At 58.6% G+C, this 12,220-nt stretch overlaps 2 protein-coding genes across 5 annotated transcripts; both read left to right on the top strand.

Annotated features, from left to right (window-relative positions):
- The first annotated feature begins 69 nt into the window (after nucleotides 1–69).
- HYAL2 (hyaluronidase 2) lies at nucleotides 70–5,167 on the top strand. Of its 2 annotated transcripts, none has more exons than XM_019631300.1 (4): nucleotides 70–350; nucleotides 2,456–3,432; nucleotides 3,934–4,023; nucleotides 4,443–5,167. In XM_019631300.1, exons 2-4 carry the CDS (start codon nucleotides 2,506–2,508, stop codon nucleotides 4,851–4,853), a joined length of 1,428 nt encoding a protein of 475 aa, XP_019486845.1. In that variant the 5' UTR covers nucleotides 70–350; nucleotides 2,456–2,505; the 3' UTR covers nucleotides 4,854–5,167. The 2 variants fall into 2 exon arrangements, with proteins under 2 accessions (XP_019486845.1, XP_019486846.1); XM_019631301.1 differs by lacking the exon at nucleotides 70–350 and adding an exon at nucleotides 1,489–1,614 and having other exon boundaries at nucleotides 4,443–5,159.
- Nucleotides 5,168–8,653: 3,486 nt separating this feature from the next.
- HYAL1 (hyaluronidase 1) lies at nucleotides 8,654–12,056 on the top strand. Of its 3 annotated transcripts, none has more exons than XM_019631306.1 (4): nucleotides 8,654–9,107; nucleotides 9,580–10,503; nucleotides 10,866–10,955; nucleotides 11,147–12,056. In XM_019631306.1, exons 1-4 carry the CDS (start codon nucleotides 9,087–9,089, stop codon nucleotides 11,462–11,464), a joined length of 1,353 nt encoding a protein of 450 aa, XP_019486851.1. In that variant the 5' UTR covers nucleotides 8,654–9,086; the 3' UTR covers nucleotides 11,465–12,056. The 3 variants fall into 3 exon arrangements, with proteins under 3 accessions (XP_019486851.1, XP_019486858.1, XP_019486868.1); XM_019631313.1 differs by having other exon boundaries at nucleotides 10,355–10,503; XM_019631323.1 differs by lacking the exon at nucleotides 8,654–9,107 and having other exon boundaries at nucleotides 10,084–10,152; nucleotides 10,355–10,503.
- Nucleotides 12,057–12,220: the final 164 nt, after the last annotated feature.

Consider the following 12,220-nt stretch of genomic DNA (forward strand, 5'->3'; position numbering starts at 1 on the left):
CTGAGCGGGTCCCACTGCCGTTCTGTCAGCTGGCGCGTTTCCCCCTGGCCAGGACCCACTGGGGGAAGGGTGGGGAGGGCAGCCAGCCAGTAGGGCATACCGGAGGGAAACGGGGTCAAAGTGATCCCCTCCCCCGCGCCGCTCCTGCCCCTTTCCTTTCCGAGGGGCAGCAGGAAGTGAGGAGAAAGGACTGGGGTGGGAGGCGGGAGCAAGTGGGAGGGGATGGGGTTTATCAAGTCGCCGGCAGGCTGCCCTGCGGGCAGCAGCTGGCGTGAGTAGCTTGGCTGGAGAAGATAATCCCGGGAAGAAGGAAGGCCTCCGGCCTCTTGGGCCAACGGACTCCCACATAGGTAAGCTCAGCGCAGACGACTGGTCTGCATCCCCCATAGGTGTGCTCACAGCAGCCTTCCTTCCTTCTCTCCGCGCGGGCGGAGAATGGGCCGGCGGTGCAGACCTAGGCCCTTGGCTGAGCTGACCCCCGCATGGGGAGTGGATCTAGGAAGAGGTAAGGGAGATCTCGCTCCATTTCAGCTGCAAGCCCGCTCCCCAGCGGGAGGAACTTGCGGGGTGAAAGGGCTCAGGATACAGTGTGGAGGCCTGGGGTTGCCACTGTGGCCCGCTGGCTTTCTCCGCGGTCCCACCAGGAACTTCTGCAAGAGTGGCAGACTCCTCAGAGTTGAAAGTAAGCTCTAGGGGCTCCCACAGGCCCCCCGCGTCTGGGCAGAAGGGAATGGGAGCCCAGAGATTGGCGTGTCCCTGATGTAGGTCGGGGGTTGGAGGGTGTCCTACCCCAAGGGCCAGCTGGGTTTACCGGCCCCCAGCCGGCGGGCCACGCTGCGACCCTCAGCTCATGTTGCCAAGACAACCACAGCCTCTGCCCAGCCCTAGAAGGGCTAAGGAGGCGGGCGCTCGGCCCCCTTCCCCAGTCAAGCAGGGGGCGGGGCTCCCCTTCAGACCCTGAAGCGGGGAGGGGAGCCCTGATCCGTAGGGATCGGGGGACATTACTGTCGTCTCTGGTCACCGTCTCCCTTTCCACACAAAGGGGCCTCAGGGCGAGGGGCTACACTCGAGTACAGAGCCAGATCGGCTGCTACCCCCAGCCAAGGCCTCGGGGTCCCACAGCACCTCCTTACGGCAGGGCGGGTGATCGCCACCTCCTTTATTCCCTCCACGATCCCTGTCCTTTATGCTGTCCCTTTAAGGGGCTGGCCGCGCCGCGGAGCCGGGAGGACTGTACCACCGGCAGCAGGCTGCAGGGGGGAAGTCTCGGACTGACTGGCTCTCGCGGCTGAGACTCCAGAAAAAAGCCCCGTTCGGAGGGGCCTCACGGTCCCAGATGGGTGGCCGCGTTCTCGGCGGAGGCTCTGGGGGCCCTGGAGCCCGAAAAGCGGCACTAGCGGCTCGAAAGTGGGGCACACCCTTCCCGCCCAGACCGCAAGTCCTGCCCCAGGCCCGCCTCTGCGCTGGATTCTTAAAGGACCCGCGGGCCGGGGGGGGGCGGAGCCAGCAGAGGCGCCTAGCCGGGGCAGTGCCTAGGCGAGCGGCCGGAGTGTGCTGGGCTGGGCCGGGGATGGCGGTGGCTATGGCGCGAGCCCCGGCGGCACCCTGCGCGAGGTGAGGGCGGGAGTTGCAAGCCTGGTGGGTCTCTCCCAGCGGACTGGGTTCCAGAACCCCCTGGGAGGGAGCCCAGGGACCCCAGCCCCTCCGGGCCGGGCTCAGGCCCCACGTGCGGAGCGGGGGCGGGGTCCCGCACAAAGGCCAGGCTGAGTGAGTGAGCGCTAGCCCTACCCGCCTGGCGACGGGCGCGCGCATTCCCGGTCGCTGTGGAGGGAAGGGCCGGTCTGCCGGCGCCTCCATGGGAGGTCCGCTGCCCCTTTGTCCCCGCGTGGCCTCTACCAAGCTTGGGAGAGTGCGCTTGAGACAAAGTCTTGACAGCCTCACTCTTCTGCCGGGCGGGTGCTACACAGATACGATACCAGCTCCACGGCTATGTTCCAGCTTGCTAGCCGCTGCATGAGCTGTGCGCTGCCTTACCCAAATGCTATCGTTTCTCTGGACCAAGATTTCTTCACCCGGTACAGAGTGGGCCTCGGATTCGGGACTCTCTGAAACCATATGCTGGATGGAATGCAGGCATGTCTGTGTGTCTCTGGGTAGCTTATCCATAGCTCAATTCGTCCAATTCTCAGAGGGGGCCACAGACCTAACAGAGGCCTCTTCCCAGCCATAGGCCACCTGCTCCAGGAAGGAGCTCTATGCTCCTGCCAGTGAGTTCCCAGGGTGTCTTGCCTGCCCCTTGGTGGCCTGTGGTCTCTCAGACCTGTTACAGCCACGAAACAGGCCTGAGCAGCCCTGGGCACAGCGCCCACACAGCATGGACTTTGGGAATATGGGTTTGGGGTGAGCACCTCCAGGATTCTCTAAACTGACTTGCTCTCTCCCACCCTTTCCTCAGTTCCTGAGCTGGTGTCAGGCAGGTGACACTGTCTGCCTGCAGCCCCCAGCATGTGGGCAGGCCTGAGCCCTGCCACCACACTGGCCCTGGTGTTGGCGGTGGCATGGGCCACGGAGCTTAAGCCCACAGCACCACCCATCTTCACAGGCCGGCCCTTTGTGGTAGCATGGGACGTGCCCACACAAGACTGCGGCCCACGCCTCAAGGTGCCACTGGACCCAGAAGAGAAAGCCTTTGACGTGCAGGCCTCACCTAATGAGGGTTTCGTGAACCAGAACATCACCATCTTCTACCGCAACCGGCTAGGCCTGTATCCACACTTTGATTCAGCAGGGAGGCCTGTACATGGTGGCGTGCCACAGAATGGCAGCCTCTGGGCACACCTGAAGATGCTGCAGGAACACGTGGAGCACTACATTCGTAGACAGGAGCCTGCAGGGCTGGCAGTCATCGACTGGGAGGACTGGAGGCCTGTGTGGGTGCGCAACTGGCAGGACAAGGATGTGTACCGCCGGTCATCACGCCAGTTGGTGGCCAGCCGCCACCCCGACTGGCCAACAGACCGCGTAGTCAAGCAGGCGCAGTACGAGTTTGAGTTCGCTGCGCGGCAGTTCATGCTGGAGACACTGCGCTTTGTGAAGGCAGTTCGGCCTAGGCACCTCTGGGGCTTCTACCTCTTCCCCGACTGTTATAACCATGACTATGTGCAGAACTGGGAGACCTATACAGGCCGCTGCCCTGACGTGGAGGTCTCCCGAAACGACCAGCTGGCCTGGCTGTGGGCCGAGAGCACGGCCCTCTTCCCGTCTGTCTACCTGGATGAGACACTTGCTTCCACTGCCCATGGCCGCAACTTTGTCAGCTTCCGTGTTCAGGAGGCCCTGCGCGTGGCTCGCACCCACCACGCTAACCATGCACTCCCAGTCTACGTCTTCACACGGCCCACCTATAGCCGCAGGCTCACGGGCCTTAGTGAGGTATGTACCTCGCAGGGCCCTGCCTTCTTTCTCGGGAACTACTGCAGGTTTGAGTTACCAGGGGGCCTCCTGTACCATAATTGACTCGCTGCTCTACATCCTCTCACCTCAGTCTTTCTATAACCTTGTGAAAGGGTGGCATCATTATTTCCATTTTGCAGATAAAAAACTTGAGGCCCAGGGATGCCGAGAAATGTGCCCAAAGCTTCCTAGCAAGTCCAGGGCAGAGCAGGGACCTGGGCCTTGGCATTCTGACTTTGGAGTCCATCCTGACAGATACATCCTAGGCTCAAGTGGGCTCTTGGCTTGGGTAATGGAGGCCCAACATGGGGGTGGCTTAAACGTTTAAGAAGAAAGTAAAACAGCCTCTGCCTGGAGGGTGAGAAAGGGAGGACTGGGCCGGCGAGTCAGCAAGGCAGAACAGGTTGGAGCCTGCCCACCCTGTCTGTCCTCCTCCCTGTGGGCTCAGTCCTCCCCAGTGACCAACCCCTTCCCACACAGATGGATCTCATCTCCACCATTGGCGAAAGTGCTGCCCTGGGTGCAGCCGGTGTCATCCTCTGGGGCGACGCAGGGTTCACCACCAGCACGGTAAGTAAGACCCACCCAGCCCACCGGGTCTGCAGAGTCTGCAGGGACAGGCAGAGAGTTGGGGCTTTTGGCTGCCAGACTCAAGGTGGACAAACCTAGTCTGGCTCCCTTGCCTGTCTCCCACCCAAGGCATCCCAGGTCCCAACAGAGAAAACAGGGTCCTTCCCCTGCTCCCAGGAAAGGGGACGTGGTGTCCTGAACAGCTGTTGGGTTCTGTCGTTCCCTGCCCGCCCTGCTAGGCTCCAGTCTCTGCCCCCACCCCCTTCTCAGCAGGAGCAAGGACAGTGAGAGCTCAGGCACACGTGCATATACACATGTGTACACCAGTAAAAGAAGGTACTGTCACCACAGGGGGGACAGTTTCCATCTGGGTCTGTGGCCTGAGGCAGCTGACCCTGATCTCTGACCTCTGCCCCCAGGAGACCTGCCAGTACCTCAAGGATTACCTGATGCAGCTGCTGATCCCCTACGTAGTCAACGTGTCCTGGGCTGCCCACTATTGCAGCTGGGCCCAGTGCCATGGCCATGGGCGCTGCGTGCGCCGTGACCCCAGCGCCAATACCTTCCTGCACCTCAGTGCCAGCAGCTTCCGCCTAGTGCCTAGCCATGTACCTGGTGAGCCCCAGCTGCGACCAGAGGGGGAGCTCAGCTGGGCCGACCATGACCACCTGCAGAAGCACTTTCGCTGCCAGTGCTACTTAGGCTGGGGTGGCGAGCAATGCCAGTGGGACCGTAGGCGGGCATCTGGGGGTGCCAGTGGGGCCTGGGCTGGGTCCCAGCTCACCAGCCTGCTGGCTATGGCAGCCCTAGCCCTCACCTGGACTTTGTAGGGATCTCTCACCTGGCTGCCAGGCAAGCTGGCCTCTGCCACAAGGGCTCTGCCAGGCATGTAGGAGCCTGCAAGGGGTGGACAAACTAGAGTGTGAATGGGGCAGAGCCCCTGGGATGCCCAGTAGGGTGTCCATACCAGTTCTCACCCCCCTGTTCTAAGGGGGAGGAGCTGTCCCCTGCGAGGCACCTTCTCTCCCTGCCAGAGAGGAAGAGGCTGGGGAGGACCTGACCCTACTCCCCTGCCCCTGGATAGTCTATTATTATTATTTTGGGGTCTCTCTTGTAAATTAAATATAAAACAACTCCTTTTGTGCTTGGGCTGTCTGCACCTGGGCCAGGGCATGTGAGAGAGTTTCCAGAGTCTTCCATGAGGTTTGAACCCAGCTCTGTCCCTGTGAGACTCTGCTGGGGACTTCTCATCTGTAAATGTGTTCACTGGGACCTGAGGGCCCAGAGCTGCCCACTCAGCGGCTGTCCTGCTGGGGCAGGGGCCACTGGGAGTGGAGGGATTCACATGCCACCCCAGTGCCAAGGGCCTTGCCTGCTCCGTATTGATTGGAATGCAGTTGAGCCCAACTTTCTATGAGGAACAGGACTCACTGTGCTTCTACTGGCCCATGTATCCTCAGTTGGGCCAGTGCCAGCCACCTCGCCTTGACCACCCAGGGAGAAAGGGGGAAGTGGATGTTTGATCTTCCCTGGCTGGGCAAGTAGCCAGACCACCCCTCCCTGCTGTTCCCACAGGCAAGGGTGTCTTCTCCACTCCCCACTCCCAGGGACAGTGGACTCCAGCCACACACACCTCACCCCCTCTGGGTCACAGTCCCTACTGGGTTTGGTTGAAGGAGGCCAGCAGGGGGTTGGGGTCTGAATTCTGAGGTCCAGCCCCTATCCCACTGCATGATGGGGCAAGCAGGAGGCATCTGGGAGCAGAGCCATCTTCACTGTCAGCCCTGTCCTGCCCATGAGAGAATATGGCTCTTCCCGGCTGTCCCAGAGGAGAGAAGTAGCAGCCAGAGCAGTCAGACCAGCTCTGCCCTGCTTCTGAAGGGAGTTACCTGGGTGGGTCTCTGCCCTACCACTCAGCCATCACACCCACACCTGGGTGACCCTGTGCAGTCACGACTCATCCCTCAGGTCACACTGGCTCTGGGGAGACAGGCTCAAGAAACAGCAAGGGGTGAGGAGAGCAGCCCAGCCACAAGGACGCAGGGGAGGTATCCTGGAGAAAGCGCTTTCTATGTTGAGTTTTGAGAAGCTTGATGCTAGTAACAAAGCAGAGGCAAAGGCTGGAGGAAGCAGAGATTAGCTGGAACTCAGCAGGAGTCTGGGGTGTGGCTGAGGGCTGCTGCCCACAGAAAGAAACAGAAAGGGCAGCCCTGGAGCAGCCCCTGGCTGAATAGCCTGAGGGTGGTGATTATCTCGCCTGTTCAGTAAACACACAGAGCACACACCTGCCAGCGCTGGGCTAGCTGGGGAAACGTCTGTAAACCACACCAACAAAGACCCCTGTCCCTGTGGGTGACAGTGTAGAAGGAGGTGCACACTGGATGTGAAGAGTGAATCAGGTGCTGGACACTGGAGGGTGTTCCCCAGAGAAGCATGCAGGTGAGGGGATGGTGTGGTTAGGGGAGCAGAGCCTGCAGAAGCAAGTCCCACCAAATCCACTCAGGTTATAAAGCGATCCCTCATCTGGCTGGTGATGGCTCGGAATGAAGAGAAGAGCCTGGGTGGTAACAATGGGAGGTCGATGTTAATTCATGTGATGGAGGAAGGTACCAAGGTGGAAAGTTTCCCAAGCGCTCCTGGCCATGGTGGGGAGATCTGCTGGAGAGATTCAGGTGGTGGCCAGTAAGGCCATGAGATGATGGGACCAGCAGAGAGAAGGCAGCTGTGACCCCCCACACACACCTGTGCCCTCCCCTACACAGATGTGTCCCATGCACACCTGTGAGCTTCCCCACCCACATCTGGAACCTCCCCCAACACAGGTAATCGAGGCACACCTGTGACCTCACCCACACAGCTGGCACCTTTCTCACCCAGCTGTGACCCCGACATACCCATAGCCTGCTCTGTGCAAAGCTGTGATCCTCCACATGTGTGACCCCTCCTTACAAACCTGTGACCACCTCATAACTTCCCCAGGACGAGCTGGAAGACAGCCTTGGAGAAAGCTGTCCTATGGGTGGCTGCGTGGGGGCAATGGGGAGTGAGGTGGCTCAGGGGCCTGAGGTCTGTCTGCAAACCAGAAAGAGCAGGCAGGGCTGGACCATGAAGCTGGACAAACCTGTCAACACAGCCTAAGAAGTACATTTTGAGAAGAATCAGTTCTATATTCTCAGCCTCTGGATTGGTCTGAGATAGTTATCGGATGTGTGGCCTACAGGTTGGACACTGGGAGGTTTGGTCACATCCAGTAGTCTGGATAATGGATGTCAGGTGGTCTGGATATGTGAGTCAGGGTAATCAGAGGGTTAACTGAAGGTCTGAGGTATTTCCAGGTGTTGGCGCAAGATTGGATAGTCAAAAAGCTTAAGTTCCCGGCTAGTTAAAATGAGAACAGAATCTTTTTCTGGTGCTTCAATCTACTTGATTTTAGTAACTTAGCAGCTTGACTATAGTGACTCCGTTTTATTTCTTCACTCTATTCCTCAGACCCCAGACACTCACCACTTTGACCAATCTGACCAGACCAACCCGGCGAAAGGCCTGTGGGTGGGGGAGGGCTTCAGGCACCCAAGCTGCTTCCTGCTGTTTCACCATTAGAGCTTCTTCTCCCTTGGACTAAGGCCAGCTAGAGAACGTTGGCTTGTTGGTTGACTGGATTGTGCCAATTGCAGCACTAGGTTTCTGGGGGCACTAGGAGGTAGCATGGTGCCTCAGGAAGAAGGGGTCAGGCCCTTCCTTGATGTTTTGTTTTTTTACCCTGTTCGCGTTGTACCAGGCTCTCTGGCCCTAATGGTCATCACTCTGGGACCCTGCTTCCTGAACAGGCTCAGCAGCCACCACCTCTGGCTAGATCCTATGCTCAGGTCATCATAGCTGATGTGCCCACAGCACCCTGGGCCCTGCCAGCTTCTCCATCCTAGCCAGCCTAGAGGACCAAGCCCTGGTGGCAACCAGCTGTGCCACGGCTCTGGTGACCACCATGCTAGAGGATCGGTCACTGGCTCAGGCCCAGACTTGCTGTAGACCTAGGCCGCACTTTCACCTGGGCCAGGGACATATTTCCTTCCCACCCTGGCAGGCAAGTCTGGGCCTGGGCATCTAACAGGTCTGAATCACTAGTTTCTGAATCAGCACATGAGTGAAACCACCAAGGAATGAATAAGCGTGTGGTCACTGATACACTGTCCTCAGACTTGTGGTCTCACAGTCACAAGACAACAGGGTCTCACACACACCCAGTCCCAGGCACTGGGTCCCACACTCACCCATAATCTGCTAGAGTTTGTGCAGCGTCCCAGATGGTCACTAACAGGCTTCTCAGAGACACAATCACCCAGCAAAGAGTGCAAAGGGCGACAACACAGGCCTGACTTCATGAACACAGTGCCTTTCACACACAGGTCCCTAAAGCAGGGATGACTTATGCACTGGGCACAGGGCCTAGGGCCACAATACTTCTGGGGGCCCACCAACATGTTTTAATTTTGTAACTTTTTTAATAGAAGGAAGAGTATATAAATAATATATAACAAAGTCAGTCTGAATTCTATTTGTCTTTATACCAACATAGTTGTAAACTATTTTTTTTGAGGAAGGGGTCCACAAAGGCAAAAGGGTCCGGGGCCCCCAAATGTTATAATGCAGCTGTGCGGGGTTAAGTACATTCCCTGGGTATCAGTCCCAGGGCACCCAAGACTCCAGAACCACAAACAGGCCTGCCCAGCTGGGCCCGCCAACCAGACAATCCCCCTGCACTGCCTCCGCCCCCACCCCAGCCCAAATAAAGCCACAAAGCCCTGCCCTAGTGCTGACTGGGTGGGCGGGGCCACTTCCGGCCCAGACCCCACCCCCTACCAAGGGCGCTTTGCTAGAAGTGCCGAGGTGGCTCTGCTGCCTGGCCGAGGCCCGCCCCCAGACTGGGTGGGGTTACCCCCTACAAAATCTCAGAGTTTCCCGCAGCCGCTTCCTCCGAATCTGATGCAGCTGGGGTGAGGTTGAGGAACAAAGAATCTTGCTGAGCCCTGCCTAGGCCCTCACCCTGGAGTCAGGAAGTTTGGAGGATGAGGCCCTTCAGCTCTGAGGTCAGCAGGGACAAGTGGTCAGACTGGCGGGTGTACCGGCGGGCTGGGCTGACATGTCTTTGCTCACTGAGCATCCCCTCCTCCAATGGCTGGCTGGGATTCCTGGGGGAAGAGACAAGGCCCCCCTCATCAGTCATGTCGGCCTGGAGGGCCAACGGCCTGGCTCTCTGTCACTCTTCTCAGAATTGATGTCAAGGCTTCTGTGGCCGTTGGAGAAGTGGGGTGGGCAAGCCTGGGCCACGGCAAGGCCTGTGGGAGACCAGGCAAAGGCACAGCCCTAGAGGCAACTCCATCTGCCCTCCAGTAGCTATGTTCTCCTCCATGCCCTTCCTTTGCCCTCTGACCTCCCTGAGCCCTGCAGGTGGGTGTTTACCTAAAGCCAGAGCAGGGGTGGATTAATGAGCAAGGGGCTTGCCCTAAGCAGGGGTCAGAGAGTTCAAGGCCTACTCTCAGCTCTGCCTCCCCTGGCCAGGTTTCCCTAGACTTGCCCCGTGCCATGGCAGCCCACCTGCTTCCCATCTGCGCCCTCTTCCTCACCTTGTTCGGCATGGCCCAAGCCTCTGGGGGCCCCGTGGTACCCAACCAGCCCTTCACTACCATCTGGAATGCGAACACCCAGTGGTGCCTGGAGAGGCACGGCGTGGACGTGGATGTCAGTGTCTTTGATGTGGTGGCCAACCCAGGGCAGACCTTCCTCGGCCCTGACATGACCATTTTCTACAGCTACCAGCTGGGCACTTACCCCTACTACACATCTGCTGGGGAGCCCGTGTTTGGCGGCCTGCCCCAGAATGCCAGCCTGGATGCCCACCTGGCTCACACATTTCAGGACATCTTGGCTGCCATGCCTGCATCCAACTTCTCAGGGCTGGCAGTCATCGACTGGGAGGCATGGCGCCCACGCTGGGCCTTCAACTGGGACACTAAGGACATTTATCGGCAGCGCTCACGGGAACTAGTACAGAGGCAGCACCCTGATTGGCCAGCTCCTTGGGTGGAAGCAGCAGCCCAAGACCAGTTCCAAAAGGCTGCACAGGCCTGGATGGTAGGCACCCTCAAGCTGGGCCGGGCACTGCGACCTCATGGCCTCTGGGGCTTCTATGGCTTCCCTGACTGCTATAATTATGACTTTCTAAGCCCCAACTACACAGGCGAGTGCCCACCAGGCATCCGTGCCCAGAACGACCAGCTAGGGTGGCTGTGGGGCCAGAGCCATGCTCTCTACCCCAGCATCTACATGCCCGCAGCGCTGGAAGGCACGGGGAAGACACAGATGTATGTACGGCACCGCGTGGGTGAGGCATTCCGTGTGGCTGTGGGTGCTGAGGACCCCAATCTGCCAGTGCTGCCCTACGTCCAGATCTTCTACGACATGACAAATCGCTTTCTGCCCCGGGTGAGTCTCCTTCTGTGACCCTGCCCACCTCGTATCTTCCCTTGTCAAGCATTAGGTCCAGCAACTGAGGCCACACAGCCTTGGGACACTTTCATCCATTCATCCTCATGTTCTTTGAACTCCTATTGTGTGCCAAGCTCTGTGCTAGGTACAGATGTTTCAGCATTCATCAGAAGAATGTAGTCCCCGCCTGTATGGCCCTCCCAGGCTGGAGTGGGCACAGGTCAGGTTGGCCTCTGGCCACCAGGACCAGAGCAGGCCCAGCTGGAGGTTATGAGTTATTTTTCTCATCCAGTGGTGTTACAGCAATCTTCTGTGCAGAGGGAGGGAGGCCCCACAGAACTATGCTTCCCTTTCCCCAGGATGAACTGGAACACAGCCTGGGGGAGAGTGCAGCCCAGGGGGCAGCAGGAGTGGTGCTTTGGGTGAGCTGGGAGAACACAAAAAACAAGGTGAGTTCAGGCCCTAGGTGGGGGCGGGTATGGGGGCAGGGTGGGGGTGGGCTGCCAGGCTGACTGGGGAGATCCTGGCCAACCCTTTATACCCCTGCAGTCCTGGCTGGCCAGCAGGGGAGGGCCTCAGTGATGCCCTAGGTGGGCCCATGCATGGCTGTGGTGTCCCTGACACTCTCCCTCCTACCCAGGAATCATGCCAGGCCATCAAGGAGTATGTGGACACCATGCTGGGGCCCTTCATCCTGAACGTGACCAGTGGGGCTCGTCTGTGCAGTCAAGCCCTGTGCTCGGGCCATGGCCGCTGTGTCCGGCGCCCCAGCCACCCTGGGGCCCTCCTCATCCTCAACCCCACCAGTTTCTCCATCGAGCCCACACCTGGTGGTGGTCCCCTTACCCTACGAGGTGCCCTCTCACTTGAGGATCAGGCACAGATGGCTGTGGAGTTCAAATGTCGCTGCTACCCTGGATGGAGGGGGACATGGTGTGAGCAGCAGGGTATGTGGTGATTGGCCACACACCAGGATGCACACATTGAGCACCACCTAATGCACTCTGGGCCTGGCCAAGGCTTTCTCAAGTGTAGGCACAGTCACAGAAGTCATGGTCACAGTCAGGAGTACACTAAACCACCATCATGAGCATATGCCTACACATGCACACATGCTTCCAGGCTGGGATAGTTGCATTACGGACCGGGGTAGTTGCCTAAGGAATTAAGAGTCTCTGGCACCCACCCAGCAGGGTCATAAACATTTCCTCCAGAGACACTGAGCCAGTCTAAACTGCAGCAGTCAGAAGAACTAACATTCACTGAGCACCTACTCTTCGCCAAGTCCTGTGCTAAGCATTTCAAGTAGGCTAACTCAGTCCTAACACGACACTATAGGGAAACTGAGGCACACAGAGGGAGGGAAAGCACCTTGCCCAAGGTTGCACGGCCAAAAAATGGAGACGCTGAGATTCGAACCTAGGCTGTCTGGCTATAGAGGCAGAGGCCTTTGATTCCTACTGTGTTGATGGTAACCAGCCTTGCTCGCAACCTGAATCCACTCGGAGGCACCAGCCCCGCAAATAAAGCAGACACGATTCTTAGTTCAAGAGCTGTTTATTGAGTGCCTAAAACGTGCAGGCCCCAGGGTCCTGAGGGAACAGGAAAGGCTCATCACTTTCAGATCTGACGTTAGTCCAAGGGCGGCTGCTTCTCGGTGGGGCCCAGATTTCAGGAAGACGCTCCACCTGGCCGTTTCCACACAGGACGGGGG

This window comes from Hipposideros armiger, unplaced genomic scaffold, assembly GCF_001890085.2.
Source record: "Hipposideros armiger isolate ML-2016 unplaced genomic scaffold, ASM189008v1 scaffold_18, whole genome shotgun sequence".
Taxonomy (NCBI): domain Eukaryota; kingdom Metazoa; phylum Chordata; class Mammalia; order Chiroptera; family Hipposideridae; genus Hipposideros; species Hipposideros armiger.

Excerpts from the sequence above, each read along its gene's own strand:
- HYAL2 (XM_019631300.1), top strand. The coding sequence starts at position 2,506 with ATGTGGGCAGGCCTGAGCCCTGCCACCACACTGGCCCTGGTGTTGGCG. Across the intron at positions 3,433-3,933 it reads GGCTCACGGGCCTTAGTGAG|ATGGATCTCATCTCCACCAT; the intron begins GTATGTACCTCG and ends CTTCCCACACAG. Across the intron at positions 4,024-4,442 it reads CAGGGTTCACCACCAGCACG|GAGACCTGCCAGTACCTCAA; the intron begins GTAAGTAAGACC and ends CTCTGCCCCCAG.
- HYAL1 (XM_019631306.1), top strand. The coding sequence starts at position 9,087 with ATGAGGCCCTTCAGCTCTGAG. Across the intron at positions 9,108-9,579 it reads TGAGGCCCTTCAGCTCTGAG|GTTTCCCTAGACTTGCCCCG; the intron begins GTCAGCAGGGAC and ends TCCCCTGGCCAG. Across the intron at positions 10,956-11,146 it reads GGGAGAACACAAAAAACAAG|GAATCATGCCAGGCCATCAA; the intron begins GTGAGTTCAGGC and ends CCTCCTACCCAG.